Source organism: Taeniopygia guttata, chromosome 1A, assembly GCF_048771995.1.
Source record: "Taeniopygia guttata chromosome 1A, bTaeGut7.mat, whole genome shotgun sequence".
NCBI classification, from domain to species: Eukaryota; Metazoa; Chordata; class Aves; order Passeriformes; family Estrildidae; genus Taeniopygia; species Taeniopygia guttata.
The window spans coordinates 66694833-66720922 of NC_133025.1; the positions used below are offsets into that span (position 1 = coordinate 66694833).

General features: G+C 37.5%; 1 protein-coding gene across 3 annotated transcripts in view; it reads right to left on the bottom strand.

Annotated features, from left to right (window-relative positions):
* PIK3C2G (phosphatidylinositol-4-phosphate 3-kinase catalytic subunit type 2 gamma) overlaps positions 1-26090 on the bottom strand; it is a 213307-nt gene that overhangs the window by 127028 nt on the left and 60189 nt on the right. For all 3 annotated transcript variants that reach the window (XM_072923803.1, XM_072923804.1, XM_072923805.1), the window contains 5 exons: positions 20379-20574; positions 17579-17701; positions 11671-11802; positions 3973-4087; positions 1817-1947 (listed from right to left, as the gene is read on the bottom strand). In XM_072923803.1, coding sequence (XP_072779904.1) covers positions 1817-1947; positions 3973-4087; positions 11671-11802; positions 17579-17701; positions 20379-20574 — 697 coding nt within the window. The remainder of the gene's footprint in view (positions 1-1816; positions 1948-3972; positions 4088-11670; positions 11803-17578; positions 17702-20378; positions 20575-26090) is intronic.

The window sequence follows — 26090 nt, forward strand, 5'->3', positions numbered from 1 at the left end:
AACACAGGACTACCCCTGCCTTTCCTCCAAGGACCTGTAACTGAACTTAGCACAGCCTCAACTCCAAACTGATGACCTTCAGTGGTCTCTTCCCTTCATATTCCCACAGAACCCAAGATTGTTGTATTATGGATGTTATAGGATCCACCCTTTGCTAGTCCTTTGAGAAAAATATCCATGAACCTCTTATCCATGATTTTGTGGTTAGCATTCCTGAATGTGATGTTGTCATCTGCCTTCACAGCTTTGTGACAGCAGATTTTAAAAGATCACCACTGACTGTCTAAGAAGCACTTTATTCCATTTGTTGAGAAATTATTTCCTACTTGTTTCATTGAATGCCCCTAAGTTAAAATATTATAGGCTTTGAGGAGGTATTTACCTTGTCTATCACCATCTTGATTTTACAAAAATTAATTGTACATACATAGACATGCTCTAGTCTTCTCTCCAAATATAGAGTCTCAGCCTTTTTAGCTTCTCTTGGTTAAAAAGCTGCTAAAGCCCTTTCATGATATTTGTTGCCCCTCTCTGCACAATTTCCACATCTACTGTGTCCTTCCTGAGTCTTGAAGACAAGAACCATGCAGCATTCTCAATAAAATGGACATCAAGGATTTAAGCAGCAGACAAATGGCATGAGCTGTCTTCTTTGACAAATTACTTTGTACTTTGCTAATTTCTTAATGATCTTATTCCTTCTTAATGAAACCACATTTTTGCTATGGTAACAGAGGTCACAGACATTGGGTTTGAAGTTCCCTAAATCATTCTGAAGCATATTTTGTAGGTGGAAATTTCACTGTCAAAATGGCTCTTGATAATAAAATACTGACATCTCATTCACATTTTAAAACAGAATTAAAAAAAAAAACAACAAACCTCAAATCACAGATCCTGTGGTCAATAAAAATAATTTTACACTTTGCCTGTCTTTGTAAAAGTTGAGTTACACATACAACAGAAAACTTGTCTCTCCCTCTTTTTTTTAAAATAAATTAATTTAAGAAAAACCCCTCAAACCACCGACATAGAAATCAGCACAGAAAAATCTTCTTAACAGATACATCATATCCCACTGAGAGTGCTGAATTAAGTTATTTAGTTATTGCACAACTAATGCACCTTTTGACCTTTGATGGAGGATTAATTCACACAATTAACTGTCATTAGTATAATGGCTCTCTGTAAGCACCTGTGTTCCAAACTCCACTCTGATTACACCCAAAATTACTTTATGCAGTACATAATCCTAATTGGTAGTACAACATTCATGTAGCAGAGCATACTAATATACCTCAGTTCAGAGTGTGCTTTGTTCCACTTTGTTTTTATCCACCTTCAATGAAAACTGAACTTTTCATATTTCTTTCCTTGCTTATCACCTGAAAGAGATTTTTCAAAAGCCGTTTCACAGCTCCATCTGAAGTTTGAGTGTTTAATAACTAAAGGAGGCCAATTTCCATAGAACCTAAAGGTGTTCTTGATAATACTGATACATATGTACTGCATTACGTGAAAATCTTATGTTTTGAATGAAAAATTAGTTTCTTGCCTCAAAGACATGAAAAGATCTAGCAATAGAAAGGGAAAACCAATCCTTTTCTAAAGTGGTAAAATACACTGCCACCTCCAGAGCCTTATCAGGCCTTGCTGTGATCTATTATTTCATTTAGAGGTGTTACTTCTCAAAGCAGCCAAGCTAGGCTCCTTCAGAGGAAAATTTTGTTTTTAACAAATTGGATACATTTAATTGTGATCGATAGGGTAGGCACAGCACAGCAAGAAGCAGCAGGGTTAGGTGTGGACAACTTACAGCAAGAGAGAGTGTTTCTGTGAAAGTCTTGCAATGTTCTTCAGGCACTCTTGGGTTGGCTCTACAAAATCACCTCTTCTTTCTTCAGGTTCAGGTTTAATGAACTCCAAATCGGTTTCTGGGAAGTCGATCTTTTTTTTAAAATACAAGGAATAAAAAATAAAAAAGACAGATGGGTTTTAGCAATGTGTGATCTCTAATACAAGCGCCAATAAATCCTATCTTAGATTGTATAGGGTGTATACAAAGTATGACAAAAAGAAGGGGAAATAATTATTTGAGGATGCTTACTGTATGTACTACATTATTTAAAAGTTTTGGTGATAAATTCCATCCACAGAAATCAGTGGGACCTAAGTTTCCTGGGAAAATTTAAGCCACCATATTACAATTTTAATAGAGATGCATAAGCTCAAAACTAAAGCCAATTTTTACTTTTTGCCTGCTTTCTTTTTTTTTTTTTTTTTTTTGAGATGGTTCTCAAATGGAAAACTTTCATCAATGTAGATGTGTTCTATTTTTTCAAAAGTAAGGCTATCTCAGATGTGTAGTTTGTCACTGCAAGAGATGGAAATAGATTCCTTATTTCTCTTCTGGATGTTCATTTTGTAAATATATTGTGCAGCATCTACCTATTTTCCATTCTTACACATGCCTGTCAGAAATGAAGGATAATGTTTTTTAAGATACAGAGAAAGCAAGCACTCAACCAAAACTACAAAGCTCGAGGTACTTGATAATCTGAGTAGACTTATATGAAACTCAGACTGTTCTTCAAAATTCAGCTCAATTTGCATCCAGCTTTGTTCTATTAATGCACACCAAACTGCCTTATCTCTATCTATTTTTTCTTTTAAGCATTTGGTATGCATCACTCTTCTAAAAGTTAACAGATTTAGTCCCTATAAAACACTCAGTCACCTTGCAAAACTGGATGATTTTCAGGTCTCTTCCAACCCAAGCCTAGATTTTCTATGAAAATATATATTTACAATATTTACAGCGTGTTCACACATTGTGATACTGCTATATGGCTGGGAATTACTGAAAAGGGGGGGGGGGGGGTGAGCGTGCAGAATGAGAAATCCTGTTTCAGTCCTTCCAGTAGACATAAATTAATAGCCATTTACTATCTCAGCTTCCCTGAATTATTAATAGGGGGAGTTATTTTAAGGCATGGTCTTTGACTGAACTCCTCAGCCTGGAGAATCCCCATTTTCTTGTCTGTTAAAACAAGGTTATTTTTAGGCCAGGCTCATTTATCTGTATTATTTGCTTTTACATTTCATTTGCTAAGAGACATTAGGACTTTTAAATATAGAAAACAATTGGCTTTGTCCTCGAAATACCCAGTTGCTAACTCAGCCTGGAAAAATGACAAAACTACCATGCAGACCTGATGTATTTCTTTGAGTGGCTGTAATGGAAATAGGATTTTGAGTTTGGGTGGTCTCGGTGTGTTGGAATCTGTGGTATTGATGATTCCAAGATTGTAGAAGGTCTCTGTCTTTCTGCCCCGCTGCCAAAGCAGAAGCCATAATTCGTCTGTGCTGGTTTCAAGGTTGTTTATTCTGTTTATCTCTAACATGTTCTGCTGCCCTGCCGCAGCTCTGTCCTGCAGGGCAGCGTGTGGGGCTCTGCCCTCAGTGGGATGTTACAAACATTAAATACCAGAAACTACCTGTGCTGGATTTACAATAATGTGCCAATATCTGTCACCTACGTTGAACAGTGTGTCCCCAGCCTAAACCAACAGGAAAATGCCAACACTACAGTGAAACATGGAGGGCATGAAGAAGGAGAAAAAGGAAAAGACACACCCAGTTTCCTCCATCTTGTCCCCTTTGGACCCCTAATCTAGAATCCTAAAATTTTACTTTTGCACCCATGCCACACTTAATTATTACTTATATCAAACACTCAGAGCTTGTAATTCATCCTGTAAGATTGAAAACTCTTTTCCATGGACAGAGATCAGAGACAGTGTCTCTGGGGGCTCTGTACAGGGGGGTTCCTGACCCCCTGCCAGGGTCCCAGGCCCTCCAGGGCAGCCAGAGGGAAGCCCTGGATTCCCACATCGATGAGCTGTGGGAACACCCCTTGTCCTTGTACTTTGTTAGAAAATGAGCCTTTGCTTTGTTTCGTGGCTTTCTCACCTGCAGGGTGGCTGAGGTTGGTGCCTCAGTGCTGCAGATGCCCGGGGTGATCACTGCTGTGGGGAGTGTGCTGCACGGTGCCAGGCTGAGCAGCACGGTTCCACAGATCAGCCTCCTGCAGGAAACAGGGAGAAACACTGCATTGGTAACCACTGAAACCCCACTGAAGGACATGGAACTGCAGAGCTCAAAGGAAAAGCTAAAGGAGAGCAAACCCTTTATCTTTATGTCGCTAGTACAAATCTGGCCTCGGCCAGCAGAGGTTGCATCCCGATGGCCTCACCGCCACAGCAGCGTCTCTGCATTTGCAAGGTTCATGAAAAAAAATCACTCTGCCAAGACATTCTGAGTCAGCTCTGCACTTTACCACCGGCTTCTTGTCTGACAGGGGCTGCCCTTTAAGCCAGCTGTAAAAATAAGGATAATACAACACAATATATCTGTCCCAAAATTTAGTTTTGAGGGCAAATATGGTAGAGACTCTGAAGCATCAATAAAGGTGGAGGGCAGCATATTTATTTCACAAAAAGAAGAAACTCATGGCTATCTACAGAATCCATAAGGGATCCTTGCTGCTTTTACGTCTAAGTAGCAAGGAGGGGAAAGTATGATATGAGTTGAAAGGAGTTTGAGTGGGATAGTTTTACACCACATGTGCTACGTGGAGTTTTTGGACAGATGAAAGGTTATGGTCTGGAGCACCAGTTTTAGCATTATACCTACAAGAAAGGCTTATCAGTAAAACAGGCATGCATGTGGGCAGCAGATAAGAAACCCAGCCTGATCTGGCAGGTCAGCACAATCCAGTCACGAGAACTTAAATAAAATCAGAAAGTCTGGGTGTAATTTCTAAGCATAACAAAACTCAAATTTAGATTGCAGTACCTCAATAAAGGAATTTATGGGCTTTATACATATAAATATGTGCTTAGTCATATTTATATACTGGGCTTACCCCTAAATTTGTCTATATCTTAATGAGTAGTAAGTTTGGAAATTTGATTATGTTCAGCACCTCTTCTTTTACTGACAAATAATTTTTATTAAGATCTTTTTGAACACTGCTCAGTCAAGACAACTGAGAGAATCACTAGATACTGCAGCAGAAAGAGCCAGCCAGGTAAATGAGGTCTGAATGCCCACCTTTCACCTGGGAGGAAGATGTCAGAGGTACAAGAGACACCAGATAGACTATTTGATCCCAGCATGAGTTTACATTGCTGTAAAGAAAGTACCTTTTGAATTGCAAATTGAAATAAATTGCTTAAAGTCATCTGAAGAAGATTTAAGAAACTCTCACAAAGTGACTGTTACAGTCAACATAAATGAGTATAAACCTAATTCAAGACTAATTTTTCTTTTTGACTTCTCAACCTGTTTGTGTTGTTAGCACAGACATTTTACTTTATTGTGAGAACAGAGCTCGGGAGGATTAAAGACAGTTATTTTCTGAAGGTTTCTTTGTAGCTGTAGGTGGATTTGCAAAGGAATGGAGGGCAGAAAAAGAGCTGTGATAAGAACAAGATACTTGGAAGAAAGCAATTGTATGATATGAAGTCTCTCTCATTTGGGTAAATGATGAGAATGAGGAAGTGATCAATGGTGATTCAAAGAGGTTTTCCTGTGATGTGTACTCAGATGACCTTTAATAAATGAGTTGCATCTCTTAAACTAATCCTTTGTTGACAAAGATTTACATCATAATTTGAACTAATTGGCACTTTTGTTAGAAGGGAGAGGAGTAGCTGAGAATAAATGAACATGAATACTAAATTACCCTTTTGAGCTTTCATTACTGCTAATCACTTTCATATTGCTCTCTAAAACTATGAGGGCCTTTAAAAAAGAATACATACAGTGGATTTTTTTTTCCAGGGAAACCTGTGTAGACAAATACAAGAAGTATAGGCCTCAGAGGTTCTGTAGATGTGTTTGAGACCTTTCCTAAGCTCATTATTTCAACTCATCTACATCTAGAGCAGATGTGGCTAAAGACTGTCCAGGAAGACAAAGAAGAATCTTTGCAGGTAGATGGGCATCCTAGAGATAAAGAAAATTTAATAGGAAAGCAAAAGTCATGCAAAAAAGCAAAGCAAGGAAAGAAATTAATTCACTTCTTCCCATGGGCAGACAGGTGTTCAGCCATCTCCAGAAGAGCAGGGTCCCATCACAGGTAACAGTGACTTGGGCAGACCAACACTACCATTCCAAATGCCTCTGCTCTTTCTCCTTTATCCCTCCCATTTTCTACCCTGAGAATGATGTCCCATGGTCTGGAATATCCCTCTGGTTAGTTGGAGTCACCTCTCCTGGCCATATCTTCTCCAAGCAGCCCCCAACTTCCTTGCCAGTGTGGCAACATGAAAAGAAGAAAAGGCCTTGGCTCTGTGCAAACCCTGCTCAGTTACAAAACCATCTTTACATTATCAACCCTGTGCTCAGCATAAATCCAAAACACAACTCCATACCAGCCACTGGGAAGAAAATTAATTCCACCTCAGCTCAAACAAGCACACCCAGCACACTCTGGGGCACTGCAATCACAGTCAACAATCCTCAGAACAGACAGCTTTTGGACACAGAAATGGAACAGCATCAAGGGCACAAATGAAACAGGGAAAATATGCATTGTTATTTTTAGGAAAAAAAGCAGATGAGAGTGCAGGATCCATTCAGAAAATGAAGGAATTATCATCATGATAACCATATCCTTTAGTGAACAGTCTTCTCCCTGCTGATGAGCTCAGGAAGGTCACTCCCTATTCTGCCTACCATTCCAGCTTTTCCATCTCTGAGGTAAGGGCAATGATCTTTTAAAGACTCCTATAATGATCACAGACACAGAAAATGGCTTTCATGTAACAACTTCACTATCAAGCAGATCAGAGAGTGAACATTCTGCTCTGTGCCTACTGCCATTTATTCATTTTGGAATTACACAGATTCCCTTCTCTTGTTTATTACTGGAGCAAAAATAACCTTCCTGTCTTGCTACAGAAAACTACATTGCTATTTAAAGGCAGATCAAGTTATCCTAAGTTGATAAAGTCAACCTTATGCCCTGAAGTCCCCTGGCAGACTTTCCCCACAAAAGGAAAGCTTTGCTCCTTGCTCTGTCTGATTCAAAAACACCAAAATAAATTGTGGCAGAATCAGTGAAGTCAGTAATGTGGGGGAATGGTGGGGGACATTGCAACTCTCCAGCTGCCCCAAAATGATAGATTTCTGGTTTGTTAATCAGGTCTGAATCACTAAACTGTTCAGCCCAAGAGACTAACGTTTCTGATGTGAAGGAATGGAAGGTTGGCACACAGGCTTGCAAACCCTTTTTGATCTGCCTCTAGCATCTGATGAGACTTCTTGATAGAGATGCACCAGCAAAGGCTCTACTGGCACCGATTTAGGGCTGCTGTCTAAAGTCAACTCTCTGACAAGGCTGAGAAAAGCAGATATGATGCTCACCTACTGGGCAAGCAGGCAGCAACACTCATTACCATGTTCATTCAGAAACACATATAACATCAGAGGAGGGTTACTGCTTAGGCTGAATAAACAGGGAAAACCATGACAAAGTACTGTGTAAAAATAATGTAAGTGTCCTCAAACCTGACATTATAAGTCTCAGAAGTTCAGAGCTGAGGTTAAATTTAAAGGAAATGTAAAGCTGCTAAAATATATAAAAAACCCTTTCCCATATATTACAGCTCAAGCAGTCTTAATTCTGCAATTGAATGATACTCCTATTTGTAATTTTAATAACTCCTTTATTATAATTACAAATACTAGAAAATTCAAACTAGAGACAATTTTCAACCACAAGGTAATGCTAAATGTACTGCAGACATTTATAAGGACCATAACCTCTATCCCCACAGTTTCTAGTTTAAATAATTTCCCTATATTTGTAGGATAAATTTTGCATTTATGTTCCTGATTACTTCATAATTTTTGTTCCAGAAATATAAAGTCACAAAATTAGCTTACAAGCAATGATTTTAGAATAAACAACTCCATTTAGGCAATGCTTGGAGAATACTTTCAGGAAGTCACTTTGATAAGCAGGAATCCCAACACATGTTTGGCTAAGACTACAGTGTGTATTCAGCAGTTAACCATGTTATAAATCTGCACACTGCAAGAAAAATGTAAGAAAAGTGCAAGATAACACTAGAATTCAGGAAATAATGAAAATTAAGCAAATTTGAAGTTTGCTAAACATCTGTTCACTGACAAGCCTTTAGCAACAACAAAAGCCCTAAAGGCAGCCAAATTCTTGAGGAGGTTTTCAGGTATTTTGTGATTTCAAAATGAGCCAGGTGAAAATAAGAGATTGCAATATAAAAAAAATAAGTAAAATGCTTTAAATAAAGAGCTAGATTTATTTATTTATAAATATATCTATATACACTTCTCATCCAATCTGATTAGTATTTTTTAGAGGAGAATGGGAGTGGTAAAATCTCAGCAAATAACTACAGGCCTTTGATATGGCAAGAGACTTTAACATGTCATGTTCAAAAGCATGAGAAACTTCACACCTCTTGAAACAGATGAAAAGAATTTGTAAAAACGTAAGTTCATGTTTTTTAATCTTCAGTTCAAATTAAATATAAAATATTAAAATACAAAGAAGGGATGCGATCGTACAATGAAAATAATTCTTTGGGAAGAGAAATTGGATATAAAATTTAAGAAGAGGAGCAAATTCAGAGACTTTTTAATCAGGGTTCTTCTGCCTTAACTGATCAAGATTCTATGTAATACCTGGGAATAAAACAAAACTGTTTTTTTTTTTCCCTTCTCTTTAGCATAAGCCAAATAACTTTGAATAGAATTTATGTGGTTTTAATCAGACAATGATTAAAACTGACAGGACAGAAATGAGGAACAGTATTTTTAAAAAAGGTTTGACTTGTGTTTTTGCAATGTTTAACAAAAAAATTTTTTTTTTTTTTTTTTTACCAAGTATCCAAATAGGAAAAAAGGAAAAGAGTGTCCTTATCTTCACTGACCCTGAGAAAAGACCAACTGGGACAAGGATTTGAACCAGGATGTTTGATGACCTGGGCAAATACCTCAGGGCCATTGGCTTCTTCAAAAAGCTTATTCCTGTCCTTTCTCCAGTAAATTAAATTCTAGACATAAGAATGTTAAGACTTTTTTAGAACTCAAATCCACCTCTGAGGAAAGTTTTATTTTGAGAAAGTGTTATTTTTCAAGCTAGAAATGTTTTGTCAAAGATTTTCTGGTCAGATTTCTTTAATCTCTTTACACACATTCACAGAGTTTGTTATTTAAAAACCTTAATACCATAATCTTTGCAGTAATACAAGGTGCTCTTGACATATTAGCATGACACTGGAGGTACAAATCTTTTCTTGGTACATATTTCCAAGTTCAGAAGTACTCTATTGAAATAAGTCTGGAAGTTTAGTTGCATTCCAGCAGCAATGGGAGTTTCAGGGCAATTCTTATTTTCAACCCAGTCTGTCCATCAATTGAAATCACAGGGAATGAATAATCCTATGGAGCTGTGGTTGGCCAAAGGAGAAAAAGGCATTCAGGCTTCTTTGTGGTAGTAATTACTGTAATTGTAAATGACACAGCTATCAGATTAGGGGGTGTTGAATGTGCTATTCCTAAATCATTCCTGCAACAACTCAACCTTGATTTCTGCTTTGAAGGGTCACTTCAGCAGTGATCTCTCCAATTACACAGCAAATGAAAGGAAAGCAGCCCTCCATCCCCTTCACTGTGCTCATTGTGTGTTCCAGGAAAGAACAGAGGCATTTTTTAAAGGTTTGAAACTGTCAGGGTGATGTGGGGATCTACCTAACAAAAACCAATGTGCTTGCTCTGATGGCATACATGAAAAAAATATACCTCACAGGGAGCTGAGGATTTTCAGGCCTTCCAAAAGTCATTCCTTTCAGGCTTGAATTATGAAAAAGAAGAAAACCTCCAGAACACAGGTCCTCAAGAACAGAATTCTCATATGGGAATCTTTGGAGAGGTAAGTGCTCCCTCATTAAGCTATCATGCCTCAAACATATTTCATGCTTTCTTTAAAAATATATATACAAGGGAAGAGTGAAGTGCCCTTCTTAAGGCTAACTATGAAAGAAAAGTAATTGAATAAATTGTCCCAGCAATCCTTGCAGCAGAAATTTGATTCATGCTTCTTTCCTTCCTTCGAGCTAAGTGCTCTAAACACTAAGTCACAAAAGAACAGAGTACCCTTGATTTTTCTCTGAAAAGATGGAAAAAGCATCTAACCCAGTCCAAATAATTTCCAACACCTCTCAGATTAAAAGTTCACGTAAACACAAGGTCTTTCAAATACAGAAAATTAGTACATGCAGTCAGATTTTTTGTTTTATTTTGTTTTGAACAGTGATTGCCACCATCTAGAGAAGGAGATCAAGATGTCTCAAGATAAGGAAAGAGGATAAGGAGGGTGAGATAACCTTAGGGGTGGATGCTAATGCAGAAACTTGGGGGGCTTGAACATACCCCTCTGTTGCACTGAGGGTATTGCAGGGCTATAAAGCCTAAATAAAAAATTCCTATCACAGCAAAGACTCAGTCTAAATTCAGATTTCTCAGTGCTACTGAAACATATTTCAGTAGAGCACTGCAGAAAATTTACCTTGGATATTTGTACAGCACTGCAGAGACATTGAAAGTAGAAGCACCTTTAAAGCACTGTTACACTGAGTACTGTGCAGAAAGAAGTGTTTAGAAAAGAGAAGAAAGCTTCTAAAGTGGTGTGGAGAGTGAAAAGTGCTCATTGTGGTCACCAGTAACTGTCCCAATTTAAGCAAAGTGAAAGTGAGTGAGAACAGAAAAAAAAACCCCAAAAAACAACCATTGTGAAGAAGAAAGTGTTAGAGAGTAACCTAAACCAAAATATAAAAGAGGAGAGAGAGAAAAAGAGAAAGAAAGAGAGGGAAAGAGAGGGAGGGAGAAAGAGAGAAAAATAGAGGGAGGAAAAAAGAGAGGGAGGAAAAAAGAGAGGGAGGAAAAAGAGAGGGAGGAAAAAGAGAGGGAGGAAAAAGAGAGGGAGGAAAAAGAGAGGGAGGAAAAAGAGAGGGAGGAAAAAGAGAGGGAGGAAAAAGAGGGAGAAAAAAGAGAGGGAGAAAAAAGAGAGGGAGAAAAAAGAGAGGGAGAAAAAAGAGAGGGAGAAAAAAGAGAGGGAGAAAAAAGAGAGGGAGAAAAAAGAGAGGGAGAAAAAAGAGAGGGAGAAAAAAGAGAGGGAGAAAAAAGAGAGGGAGAAAAAAGAGAGGGAGAAAAAAGAGAGGGAGAAAAAAGAGAGGGAGAAAAAAGAGAGGGAGAAAAAAGAGAGGGAGAAAAAAGAGAGGGAGAAAAAAGAGAGGGAGAAAAAAAGAGAGCGAGAAAAAAAGAGAGGGAGAAAAAAGAGAGGGAGAAAAAAAGAGAGGGAGAAAAAAAGAGAGGGAGAAAAAAAGAGAGGGAGAAAAAAAGAGAGGGAGAAAAAAAGAGAGGGAGAAAAAAAGAGAGGGAGACCCGTTGCTGGGGCTCTTACTGGCACATCAAAAGCAGTTTGCTGTAAGTGACCCTCTCAGTCTTATTACAGGAGGTCCTGAAATGAGTAATTTTGTCTTTTTATATTTCTCCCGGGTTAAGTCCAACACTATTCACAAATGGTCTTTTCTTTAGGTCATACAAAACCAAACTTACTCTTTTGCATACAATGGGGAGCATGTCCAAGCAAGCACTTCTGTATTTTTAGAGGCACTGTTTAATCCCAGTAGTTTTATTGTCAGCATAGTTTCCCTCGGAAGAGCCTTTATTCGTAGAGGGAAGTTGACCCTAAAAGAGAAACAGAAAAGAGAAAAGATAAAGGCTAAAATATTTGAGCATTGTTACAAGTGGGTTCTTTCTACATTTTTCTAGATGCTCTAACACATATTTTGAGCTATAAATTACAGAAGTTGCACTCTGAAGAAAAATGCATCTGACAGATCCCTTCAATACATTGATGAGTATTGACAGCCCTTAACTTGAGTCACAGCATTTGAGAAGAGGCAGATAAAAACTCATTCACTGCAGTGTAACTACTAGACCTGGCAAAGGCAGGAAAAACTTAATTAAACTATGCTTTGGAATTAGCTTATCAGTGAAAGGCTATTTCACAATAAGGAACTCATTAAGGGAGAATTGTCAAGCAGCAGTTATTGGCTGTCTTGTGTCTTCAGAGGAAAACACTATTTAAAAAGCCAAGAGTTGCTGAATGATAATCATTCTCCTGTTCAGGTGTGCTTTGGTGGTGTGATATTTCTTATCCACAACTTATAGGCAGATGTTGTCTTAATGACAGATTGGCGTTTTTTAGTGAGAAAATTCAGTTTTCATCAATATTCATCTAGACTTTGCATTGACCATTAACTTGCTTGGTCATTCAGTTCATTTATACAGTTTATGAAAATTTGCCTAAATAACTTGGAATTATCCCAATAAGCCAGATATTTTCATGCTGTATGAAAAGATCACATGTGTAATTACCCACACAAGTCTGCATTTTCTTTTTCCTGAATAGATAATTTTCTAGCCTTTTCCATGTATAGTCAGTGGAGCCTCAAATTTCTCAAGTGGAGAGTAAAATTAATTACGTTTTTTTCAGTATAAACAAAATCAATATAAGGAGCTAGGAGCTAAAAGGATTATTCCACATTGATAATATAATCATTAAAAAAACAAAAGGTCTGCATAAACTGAAGATTAAGAAAACAGACTAAAAGATATATCTGAGTAATAGAGTGACAGAAGAATGCAACTCAGCAATTTTAAAAGGATATAGTCACACTTAAACAGCAAACAAAAGTAAAAAGTGCATTTAAAAATTTTATTAGCCTGTAAAACATAAGAATTATGGGTGCTAGAAGTAAGACATGGTTATAGTGAAAGGAAAACTCAGCATAAGATTTTGTCCCTGTTCCAGATCTATCAAATTTCTAATGAATTTGACAAAGTTCCCTGGAATGTGCTGAGGAGCTACTGAAAGAAATTAGATGGGTTTCAGCTGAAAATCTGAAGTAGTCCAAATTAGCATTAATGTCAAAATTTCAGATTAGTCTTCCAACATTTGGAAATTATGCAGATTTGCACACCTCCCTCTTTGAATAACAAAACAAGACAGCCATTTCCCACTCTTTCTGATTACCATGAACAGCATTGAGAAGCAATTCTCAACTGTCTTCCCACATGTCCCTATTTATAGCTTTCTAGTTTGCTTTCCCTGTCTCATGAACTCTTCCTTACTCATAATTAGTTAGAAACAGTTATTGGGAAACTCAGCTGGCTTACCTGCTAAAAATAACGTGCTCTGCCTTTTCACTGAGAGGCCAACAACATTTGTTACATAAAAAAATATTTTACAGAGCTGACTTTGAAGAACCATTAACGCTTTGACGAGACAGTAATAAAACCACCAAGATGTGCATTTTGTGATACAGACAATTGTTAACACTCTGAACCTGGAGCAGTGAAGAAAAACTCTCAGTATCATCACTGCAGAAAGCAAATGCTTGCCAGAGTTTCTCTAGGACACATACACCACTACTTCTAGCAGAAAATGAGCCTGGAAACTCTGACAAGTTACACATCCCAAGAGTTAAAGTGTGGGCCAAAGAGGACCAAAATTTCCCTTCTGGAGACAGGTGATACACAAAGAGGAATATCTGTATTGATTTTAAGAACTTGCACTTGTTTTGGTTCACTAATTTGAGATTTCCTGGCCAAGATTTTCCAAGGTTTTTCATGTTTAACATATATTTTTCACAAAAGCATGTACAGTTTCTTAGTAGTTCAACAGACTATCAAATCTCAAAGCCGTCACTAATTAGTTTTTTCTGTCAGACACAGAGAAAATCACCAACAGCCTCTCCTAAAACATCATTTCTGTAATGCAAAACTAAGACAGAACTTTAATTAGTGCCTATCTGAATTCACCCAGCTGGTCTCACCCTTTGTGACTGCAGGAGGCTGAGCCAAGTGAGTGACTAAGAAGAAGGGATGGAACTCTGGCCAGAAATGCCACAAAGAAGCTGCTCACTGAGCAGGTGCCATTCACAGGTATCAGATAAAGTTATACAACCTGTTTCCTAAAAGCACTCAACACAGAAGAGCTCTGAGGCAGCTCAGAGAGAATGGAACCAAAACAGACAAGCCAAAAAAAATAGGGAGAAGAGGGAAAACCAGAGCCAAGAAAGTATCTGAGGTGATGAATGGCTGGCTTAATGTTAATTCCATACTTTGTGTCTGAAGGTTTAACATAAATTATGAAGGATGGAAAAAGAGGAGATGTAAATACATCTATAATTACATTTATATTCTATAAATACATTAAGAGCAACCAGCTAAGACCAAAGAACATAACTAAGAGATCTCAGCCACCAAAAAATGAAAGTGATGAGAAAACAAGGGGGGCAAATTTGGACTTTACACATTGTATGCTAAATGGTACAAGCCTGTTTGGACCCTGCATCAAGACAACAATCACACTTTCCAAAAGTAATATACAAATTCTAAAGCAAAACTTTGCTCTAAAAAAAGAACAGAAGCAGCACTGCACAAGGCAACCTTCTAAGGAATCAAATTATTCCCATATTTTCTAAGAACATTCTGAGAAAGATTAAATATGATAACAGACTTTAACAGAAGGTTATATTTATAAAAAAAACCATCAAGTTGAACTTTAGATATTAACAGGTTAAAGTACTTTAAAAGAGAAATAGAAACTAAATTAATGAAAATCAGTGAATAAAACAAGCCTTGTCTTTGGCAGAAGCTCTCTACCTAGACTCCTAATCACCAAAACATTACTTGCCAGTTTTTTCCCTCTGTTCAAATCAATCCTAATGTAAGATCAGAACTCATTTTGAATTAGCCAGGTTTATTTTATGGCCTGAATGATCCATAGCTATATAGAGAATATCTGACTTCCTAATGTAACAGATGCTCTTCCTGGTAACCTTTTACTCCGTGCATTTTTAACAGCTGTGATCAGCTTCTCTGGACAACATGTGCCTGGGTCTCACCATTCTCAGAGTAAAGAATTTCTTACTAACACCTAATCTAAACCTCCTTTCCATTTAAGGCTGCTAGCTGATTTAAGATGCTCACCTGGCATCTCTGTTTTGACTCAAAAAGAGCATTTTTTCACAAAACCCAGTTCTGGATACATGTTAAACATACAAAAAGTAATGGCATACCTGGTTCCCCAGATTCTAAACCTGGACCTCAGGAAAAGGAGTTCAAGAAACCTCCCTGCATTTATTGAGACTTGAACAAATCTAGTTCAATCAATTAGAGACATAAAATATGTGAATAACTTTAAATTTTGAAGGAAATATTCAAAATCCTACCAGACAGATATAAATTTTCAGGTTTTTACTTTAAAATCCATTTGAAATGGATTTTTTTTTTTTTAATCAAAAAGTAAAAAGTTGCTCTCACAAACTGATGCTATTATGTTTCACACACTTCTGAATCTGACATTAAGAGCCTCTTACAAGCATCTGTGACCTGTGAAAGGATTTGGTCTGCATATTTAGTTTCTTCTTTTTCCAGGAAGATTTGGATGGAATTGTGCACATTTAATAATGATTTTGCAAGGGAGAAATTTCAATGGAAAACCTGAAGCTTCAGGCTCATTGCTTTACATTTTCGTGAAACAGAAGAGAAGCAGAATTTCTGCTTCAGATATTTCTATTCTATCTTTTGTTTTAGCAAATGTTTTGTAGCATGAATTCCAGAAAAGCATTAGCCACCTTTTAGAAGCCAAAATTGCTCAAAAGAAATATAATCCTCCTCATAGCCTTCAATGTTATCTGCCTTACGTAATAAGAAATTACTTGTCTGAAATGGACAAGGTGAAAATTTCTACAGAGGAAAAGGGAATTATATGATTGTTTAAACACAAGGACAGCAGCTGCTTGCCAGTAATACAAAAGACTGAGGGATATGTGCATAAATGCTAGGGACAAAACTGAGGGTGATGCCTCAGGTTTTAGCTTTTACGTTTTTCAGATTCTGTGCTGCTTTAGTGTGTGGGTCTGGGCTTCATATTAGGGGATGGTGAGCTCTCCTCACAGAGCAGGAAGACAAAACAATTCCTGCTCCAGCTGGGCACCAAGGACAAATGATCCAAATCTCAGGCCCAAGAGCACAAACAACGTGGGCTGGAGAGAGAAAAACAAGCAGGATGGGACTGCCTGGGCTAAAGCTGGAATGGGACAATGAACTCCAAGGTGCAAATGGAGCAGAACTGATCACAGTGAGAGACCCCGTGAGCGCTTGTGCATTTTGGGACCATTTTGGTTCATCTTGGGTGCAGCCCTGGCTGGGCTCTGGTGCTGCCCAAGGTGGATCCATGGAGGAGATCCTTTTAATAAATCCTTGCTTTATTCTCTTACTCTGTCAAGTCTCTGTTTTAGGGCAGCCTTCTCAAGGCATCAAGGGCTTATTTTAAGCCATAAAATAACTTATTTTGATTTTTAGCAGAAGTTCACTCATTTTGTTTCTTAATCATACACAGACATACTATCTTCCTACATCTCTCCACTAGAATAAGTGTGTTTGACATGAAAAGCTCTTCTTCCATTTGACCAGATTGCTACTGTTGTGTGTCTCAGAAAAAGGCAAACAGAAGTTATGAATTGCACATACAATTACAATTGTAATTAGGAAAAAATTCCAAAAGCAAACCTTTTCAGACTTGTGACCTTTGTTCCATTCTAATGTAATCAAGCTGCTTTCAGATTTAGAATACAGTAAACATTGATGCAAAATACCAAAAATTTCAAAGATTGCAAATATAAATATGCCACTCTCCAGAAGCTGAAAGAATTCCATATCACCACCAAATCATAAAAAAGGTCTCTCTCTCTCATCTACTGCAAAAATGCTTTTTTTCATGCCATTGCCTTAAAGGAATGTTGACTGAGTGTGAGACAGACAGGTAACAGGCAGCCTTCAACCTAAAATTCCAGTCTCAAATTAAGGTCCTCATTATAAAACTGCAGATCCTCCTTATTAAAAAAACAAACCAACAAACAACAAAATGGAATAGCCCTCCAAAAATTAAACAAGCAAACAAACAAATAAAACCCCAACCTAACAAACCAAACAGCCTTCTTTGACAAAACAAGAACCTTGAAGAAATGTTGCAGTAGGTTCTCAAGCTAGATTGCAGATGTATTAAAGGTAGATCCAAAAGGTGGAATTCCTCAAAAGAACAGAAAGAAAACCTTTGGTTGCATCTACTTTCAGTTCCAGCACTCCTGGACCCCTCCAGTGAGCAAAAGCTATTCACAGACCAGCTCAGTTTAGCTTATTGTCAGACCAGACTTACCTTAGTCCTAGTTCTCTGCCTCTGGCTGTCCCATTTCTTTCTCATTCCAATCTCTCCAAGTTTCTGTGAATTCTGTGCAGTTTAATTGTCTCAGAAGAACATCCATAAAATATACGCTGTTTTAGGGGTTTTTTTTGTGGGTTTTTTTTTTGTTGTTGTTGTTTTTTTTTAAATGGATATTAGATGTGCAATATCAGTCAGATAAACATATATCAAACACAGACCAAAACTTACTTCTCATTCCAGTCAGCCAGGAAAAAGAAGGATTTTTTAACTGGAGTATTTTTGCAAATCTTCACTTGACATATTATCTTCCCAGCATAAGTTAGTAAACAGGAAAAAGAGAAAACTTTGTAGCTACAAAAAAAAAGAGGAGAAAAAAAAATTAATTGTAATATACTATGTCTAGCACACTATATTTGGAGTTAACCACTCAGGAACTTATCCTGAAAATTCATTCTTAGATAAGAAAAGAAATTATAATAATTAATATCATATTAACATAAGGTTTTTTTGGGGGGTTTTTTGTTTGTTTGTTTTTGTACCTGGGGTCTGTTACAAGTTTTTGACATTAATTTTTTTTTCATTATTGCAGTGAATAAAAATTTGGACATAAGTGTTGGTACTTGCTCATCCTAGAATCAACAAGAAATCTCCCAGCTGGACAAGTGCATGCAGCTCTGGAGCCCCCAGCACATGAGAAGCCATTGAACTGTCCCAGCAGGTCCAGAGGGGGACAAAAAGATACTCAGAGGGTTTCCCTCTCCTGGGAAGACTGCAGGAATGGGGGTTGTTCAGCCTGGAGAAGAAAAGTTTCCAGTGGGACATTAGAGCACCCAAAGTGGGCAGGGAAGGGATATCTTACAAGAGAATGCAGTGATGGGGCAAGGGAAGGCTTTAAACCAAAGTAAGTTAGGTTTAGATTGTATATTAGGATGAAATTCTTTACCCTGAGGGTGGGGAGGCCCTAGCACAGGTTCCCCAGAGAAGCTCTGGCTGTCCCTGGATCCCTGGAATGTCCAAGGCCAGGTTGGATGGGGCTCTGAGCAACCTGGGACAGTGGGAGGTGTCCCTGCCCATGGCAGGGGGTGGAAGGGGGTGATCTTTAAGGTTCTTTTCAACCCTATGATTCTATTTATACCTTCTTTTCCCAATCTGTGTGTAAACAGATTAGTACTCAAGGGAATATATATATATTTACAGCAGAAGCATTACAGCCCTCTGTGTTGGCCTTCAGAAGGTGAACTGAGCAGCTTCAGAGTGAAATTTAGGTCTGGTCTCTTGCTTCACATTCCTCTTACTGAAATCTTTTAAAATATTAGTCAAAATAGATTATAAATAATTAATGTTCCTAATTAGTCTTGTAACTTCCAGATCTTCCTGCCAGGCTCAGCTTTTGACCTCATTCTGGACAAAAATGATGAACATGAGAAACAGTCAAATGTGAACAGGAAATCTAAGGCAGTCACAGATTGGAGGTGCCTGACTTTGCCATACTGATAAGAATGATGGCTTATCCCTTTCAGAACATTATAATATATGTTATAATTATTGTAGCAGATTTGGGAGGTTTTTTTAATCTTTTTTTCCTTTTTTAATTGAAAGAAAATTATCTGTAGTCTGCAGTACCTATGAGATATCAGTTAAGAGAAGGAAAAATTACCTTGTAGGAACAGGAAATACTTCCCCTAGAGTCTAAACTTTACAGAGAGTTGGAGGATAGCTCAGGAAATAAAAGGTTTTCATACAACCAAACTATGAAGTTCTTCTATTTAAATAAAAGTACTGATCCATAATAGAATATATATCATAATGCATATAGTTCCCTATAGAATATATTTTATACATTATACATACGTAGGAATATAGACATATTGTAATACATGTTAAAACAGCTGCAAGATCATAATGTGACCTTTGGAAAGGGAACATGAGATCCATGACACTGCCACCATGAATTCATGCAGTGCAGAAAAATAAGAATGAGGAGCATGCATATGAACAAGGTCCTTAAAAGAATTTGAGGAAACCAAGTGTTAGAGCAGCAGTTCATATTAAGAAGTCCATGCTAGTTGTGAATATTGGAAAGACTGGAAAGAGAGATTAGGAGGAAGAAAGATTCTCATTTTTATGTGCTCCAACACAACATTCAAGTAAACAGTGGCCTTTAGGTTATGTGCAATATCACATTTTTCTGGTAAAACATAAAATTCGGTGGGATAAAATCAGGATAGTGATTATAGTAGTGTATTTAGTACCTTAACTAATGCAAAGTCCCTCAGATTTTTGTTAAATGGCTAATTACAAACAATGCTGTATAGTACAGTCTTGTGCTCACAGTCTGATGCAGATGATCCCACAGTCATTTGGGATTGAAAGTAAAGAGGGAGCAATGGGAAAATTAACAAAACCTTTGAGAACTTTTTGACTGATAAAAATAATGCTACCAGACTGTGTTCACCTGCCTCCCTTTGATCACACTGGAGTGGTAAGAAAAGAACACCAGTTTGGCCCAGACTAGGAAAAGCAGCTACTTGATGAGATGACTAATTTTACCGAATTTGAGCAATGCAAAAGAATGTTTCTGTTAGCTTTTAATTAAATTGTCTCTTTTTTCTATCAAAATTATATTTCTATATTTCTATTATTTTATTTTCCTGTGTAATGCTGATAGTAGATATACTTAGATCTCTGAACTTCAATCACATCTATGAAGGACATCACCAATTCAGGTGCTTGGCCACATGACAAGGTTTGAGCAAACCAAGAGCAAAAATTGCTGAGAAAGCCTCACTGAGACTGGGTTCAAGCAAAAACACCCCTCTGCTTCACTTGTCAAGTTGGCCTCCAACCCTTCTAGTTACTTGTCCTGTTGAGACCACACCAATTCCCAGTCCAAACAGCCTTGCTGTGCATCACACAGTCTCTGACATTAATTTAGGATCACCACCAAAGCAGCAGAGGTGAGCTGGTGTCTGTGAAAAATTACTTTTGTCAAAGAGACAACACATCTTCTTATGAACCCTCCTCCTACCTGGTCGCCCAGGCTTCTGGGATGTTATGGGCAGCACAAACAGTGAAGCTCAGCTGGGAATTTAGGCTGATGTCTGCACATAAAGGGCTCCTAGGAACGCTGGCAAGCTGGAAATTTACATCAAAGCTGCTGCTGTAGATGCGGATGAGACGAGAGATGGCCATGGAGAGCTCAGTCACAGCAGCTTCTATTAACACTGAGAGGAGACAGAGGAATAAATAAAGGTTAGGAATAGGTCATTTACGAAGAGCTATAGTTATCCTAAACCATCAGTTATGGCTTTGAAATGCTTCCTAATAAAATTGAATTAAAATGACATAACCTGCAACTGAAGCCAATTAGCCATCTGTGCTTCTGAAACTGGCCTTAGCTCATTTCTGGTGTATCATTAACAGACTTTCATTACAGAGCTTTCAAATTAAGGCATTTTCAAATTAAGGCATTTTCAACCACAGCAAGCTACTGGGTACCTCAGATATGCCATTTCAGTCTTAGAATTTTTGTGCTGGAAAGATTTTTTTAAGCAGCTAAGTAGTTACTTACTTCAAGGGAACTGGCAAGGCAGCAGTAGGAGGGAGAAAAGGCACTGGTTAAATTTTAAGACTATAAAGCTGTTGCAACTGCAGGTAAACAATTAATAAAACATATAAAACAGCAGCCACAATCAGAAGAAGTCGGCATTCAGGTGGTCATGGGTTGGTGATAATATTTCATAAAAATGGCCAATGAAATATATATCTATACAAATAGGTATGAAATGTAGGCTGTACCCCAATTTATACCACACCTCTATTTATGTCATTCCCTCTGGCTTCAGTTCTGCAGTAATTTTCCTTTTTTTTTTTTTTTTTTCTGCAATTACTGGCTTTTATCCATCTTCCCTCTCTGTTTTTGGAGCAGCCTGGTTGCCAGTGTAAATTCAAACCCTCAGTCCTGGCAGCCTCCATCAAGTGAAGAGAGCTGTTAAGAGCACTCATTTCTCAAGCATGGGCTAGGTTGAGAGAGAAAGTGTCAGAATACATTGAATTGCTCCAAGATCAGGCTCATTTGTCTTCCAAGAGGAAAACCCCAAATTCTCCTTTTTTCACCCTTCTAGCTCACATTTTTCTACATGATCAAGAACACATTCTCACCACCTGTTAACAGTTCTTGAAAAATTCCCTGGACTTCTCTGGCCACTGAAATCAGCAGCCATCTATCAGCTCATAGTGTCTACTGAAAGAAAAAAGAAAAGAAAAAGAAGAAATAACCCAAGGAATAGGAAGTCTGAGACTCCCATTAGCTTTTTATCCTCGGGATAGGTGCAACAGTCCTGCCAACATCAGATACAGATAACATCATTCCCTGGATTTAGCTATCCCTGTTTCCTAACAGAAATATTTCCAAAAAACCTAATCCTCAGTCAGGAATTTTGTTCTCCTTCTTTGATACCTTTTTCCTTTAACCCAGAACTACTGAGTCACAAAATGCAGACAGTGCAAAGAAATGATTTATGTTCATTTAATAATAAACAAATTTTAATTATGTAACAATAGAAATACACATAAAATTGAAATAGTTTGACCCATAATGAGGTGTTCTTCTGAAAACACTGACAGCAAATTATTGAATGTAGGAAGGACAGGCTGTAATGTGATCATCTTCCACATATGAAAACTGAATCATTTTAGAGATCAACAGGTTAAAAAAACTCAATCCATCTACTGTCTCTGTCTACCACTTGGTTTTAATTGCCTTTTTTGTTTATCCTCTTTAGAATTTTCACCATTTATCATCCTTCACCACAAGAGCTTTGAAAAAAATCTTTGGCTCTGGTGATTTTTTTTTGCTAGAACACCATTTAATTCTCATTCCCAGTCCTCTTGGATGTGTAACCACTTAGTAACTGCAAACTTAATGTTTAACATGCACTGTATTCTTTACATTCCAAGAATTTACCCATAGTGATACACATGGAATCTTCTTAAGAGGTCTAGAAGAGGATATCAGCTGACTGTTATTTGAACCAGTATTTTTTGTGAAAAGTATCACACTATTTTTTTATTAAGGACCAACAGCTCCTTGGGAGTTTCCCTGTTTCCAATCTGTTCAAAGTGATTGACAGGCAAATTTAGTGTAATAGCAAACCTCTTATTTATGAAAATTGGCCTGTTGAAGTCAATGATTTCTGAATAGAACCTTCTCAGTGTTTTCTCCAAAAGAGGGTAAAAGGTAGTTCAGTTCTCTGATTTTAACACAATCTATATTCTAGGTGGTAAAGCAACATTTCAGATGAAAGAAGTAATGTATTCTGTCTCAGCTAAGCCACAGATAGAAGGGAATCGTTTGCTCTGTGAGCAAAGGATTCCCAAATAATAAAGTCATTAGAAAATATACAATGGAGTGTTTTCCATAACAGAAAATGTACATGTACCAGACAAGGAAATGATTAAGATGCAAGATGCCTATCACTTCATCTAAGCTGCTCTGTCTATTGACCATGTTTGCAGAAAATTTATTTTCATGGTTTACCTGATGTCAGATGAGTAAAAACCAGACAAGCAGACAAAACCAAACAAAATCCCTCAACTAGCTGTAACAGCATGTGATGGGTGAAGGCAGCAGTGGAACAACAATTGTTTCACTGGCAGCCAAGGAAGACAAATGACCTTCAGCATTATTTATGTAATTATTAGGACTTACAGAATGAAGATATTTTCAGGAACAGAGTTCCTTGGGTTTAAGCTAATGTCTAAGTATAATCTAGTCTGCAGGTCCAGGAATTTTTTCAACATTAAGTTTCTTATTCTTGCTAGCTCTCAGTTATAAAACAGTCTATGGTTTCTGTGCCAGAATCAGCCCTTTTCCAACCCCATTCTTCAGTCATTAGGACCAGTAGCAATTAGCTGAATTAGAGGGAAACATCTTGGGTAGTCTGTAAACATCCATTACTCACAAAACTTGGTCAGCATTTTCTCACTGTATTTTAATGAGCTGCTGAATAGGATATGGTAGGCTGAAATTATATCTCCCATTCATGAAGCCAGAGAACTTTTACTGCTTTTTATGCCTTTTAATAAATCTCAGCTGAGAAAGGACTGGTGTTTCACTGATTTACACAGGACTTGATACAGCAGATTCAGAGTTTCAGCTCCATCAAAACCTGTTTTCTAGAAAGGTGTCCCAGGGATATCCAGTATGTAAGAGACAATGAAAGGACCACATTGCAGAGTGAACTGTGACCAAGATTAATAATCTCACAACTCAAACCTTGTGATTTATTCCTGGTGTGAAATTATTTGCCACCACCTTCTCACTGAAGGTGAGGAGAAATCTGACACGCAGAAGTGAGAGCAGAGCCAGGGAAGTGAACTTTAACCACAGCTGCCAGATATGCTTAGTTCTGACAGATTCCTGTTCCTGGTGCGGGAAATCTGAAGGAATAAATTCTACCCCTGTTGAGAAACAGACCAATCCTCAATCCTGAAAGGGTTAATGAATACCCCTGCAAGTGCCTTCAAGATTTAGTAAGGAATATAGTAGCTTATTCCTTACACAAACCCACCCACTTTTTCCTCTCAGTCCAGTATTACAATTCCTATATTAGTTTATTGCCAGATCTTGCACTTTGCTGTTCCTGCATCAGCAGATGATGTCAGTTCAACACATGTTAAAACACTCTCTCTGACCTGTACACGTTTTCTCCAGGTAAAACGTGACAAAAAAATCTGGTTGAACAGAATTTGGAATGAAGGCTTATGACCCTTTTGGCAGATTAAAAATCCTTTTGAGAAACAGAGCTTGATTTTTTCCTTTCCAACTTATTTTCAGAGAAGAAAGAGCAAGGTCCTGAATACAGTTTAGGACATAGACACAAAACCCTAAAACCAACCAAAACTAAAGAAAAAAGAAACCCACCTGACCTTTAAGTAAAATGCTAAGTAGCATTCATTCAGCCACTATTGTAATAAGAAAGAGGAAGAACATGAAAAGCTGTAATATATCTACTGATCAGATGCAGCTTGCAAGCACCAATATTTACTGGATTGTTTTCTCCTACTAGTTGAAGGATCCTATGGATTATTCCTTGAAAGCAACTTAAAAATCTCCCGTTGTCCTAGTATCAAAAATGTCTCTACTCCTATATAGTTTATAAAGCCTTGACAATTTCTGGCTACTTTTTGCACAGAATTGGGGGGTTGTAGTTATTTAAAATTTGTTCATTATTAAAAAGCCTCTGGCTATAAAGACAATACATCAGGATAAAACACAACAACAACTTAGAGGTGAGGAGTTGTGCTCTGGTTTGGAAACAATGCAGCAGCCACGTAGAAAAATGAAACAAAGTCAATAAAAATCCCTTAAGATTTTTCCATATTGTGAAACAAAAAGAGTTTTCCCAAAACAAAAATGTAATGGGTTTATGCTAAGAAAGGAAGCAAAAGAATTTTTCAGCTCCCTAACAACAAAAAAACCATTTCCCTTCTTTCCTCACTTTTTAAAATCTTTTTTTAAAAAAGACTTTCTGTTGGGAATGCTTTTATTATCAGGTCTAGAAATAAGTTTCAAATCCCAAGCACAGAGAAGCTTTATAGCCTTAATGTAATGATGACTACATGACATGTATTGTAGCATTACATTCCTGCATTCACCCTAAAAGATAACAACTCCAGCAATTCAGTTGGAAAAAACTGTTGATTCAATATCATCAGTTCCTGGTGCATACCAGATCTTCTGGATGGGTCCCAGAGAACTACTGATCAAATTCTGAAAGCTGCTTATTATGCCTGATCTGATGAAATCCCTGCCCTAATCAGCAAGGCTGTAGACATGGAATAAATATTCATTCATCAGCTTTTGAGAGCCACACACAGACTCAGGTCTGCATCAGCCTGCAGCCTTTTCACATTCTGGATTGCAGCAAACCCCAATGCTAAGTCTCCATTAACATGAGTAATCCTCATTTTCTGTGAACACTTGATGTTGCAGAAAGATACTCATGTCTAGAAATACCTATAGTTCCTCCAATTTAACAAGAAATAAAATATTTTGCGCACTAAAACTTGAACATAATCTTCTAAGGACTTCATAGAGAGGAAAAATTACATGATCCAGACTTAGGCATAATGTGGATAAGTATTGCTTTATTCACAGCTGTGGCATAAATTGTTCCTCAGAGATAACACTGTTAATAGAGGCAGTTATTGGAACACTAAATCAAGGCTAGATACTTTGAATATAGTGTTTGACTTGCTTAGTCCATGGTGAATGACTTAATAATAAACCTCTGAAATTCTGTTATTAACGAGCAAGGTTAAGACAGCTTCTAAACAAGGTTTTAAGTAAGGCTTTAATTTTAATGGTATCCTTTATATTTTTCTCTTTTGTGGTAGAGAGAAGCTATAATGGAGATAAACAAAACTCTTATGATACTCAGGGTAATAATCATCTCTTGGGGGAAAAAAGGAGAAAGGAAACATTATTGGCTGGGGTAACTGATTGCTGCTCTTGCTGTTAAAATTTGATCCTGTTTTCTTCAAGATAAACATGAATACATATGAGGGACAGAAAGGAACAGTAAAAATGGGAAATCCAGTCTGTCTCTTCCTCAGCTGTCAATTCTGACTTCATCTGCAAATGTGCAGCTTGAGGAAGGAAAGCACATGGGCTTTAGCTTCCCAGAGATCTGGAAATGTTTAACAGCACTGAGCTAAGGCTATGATTTTCCTTTAA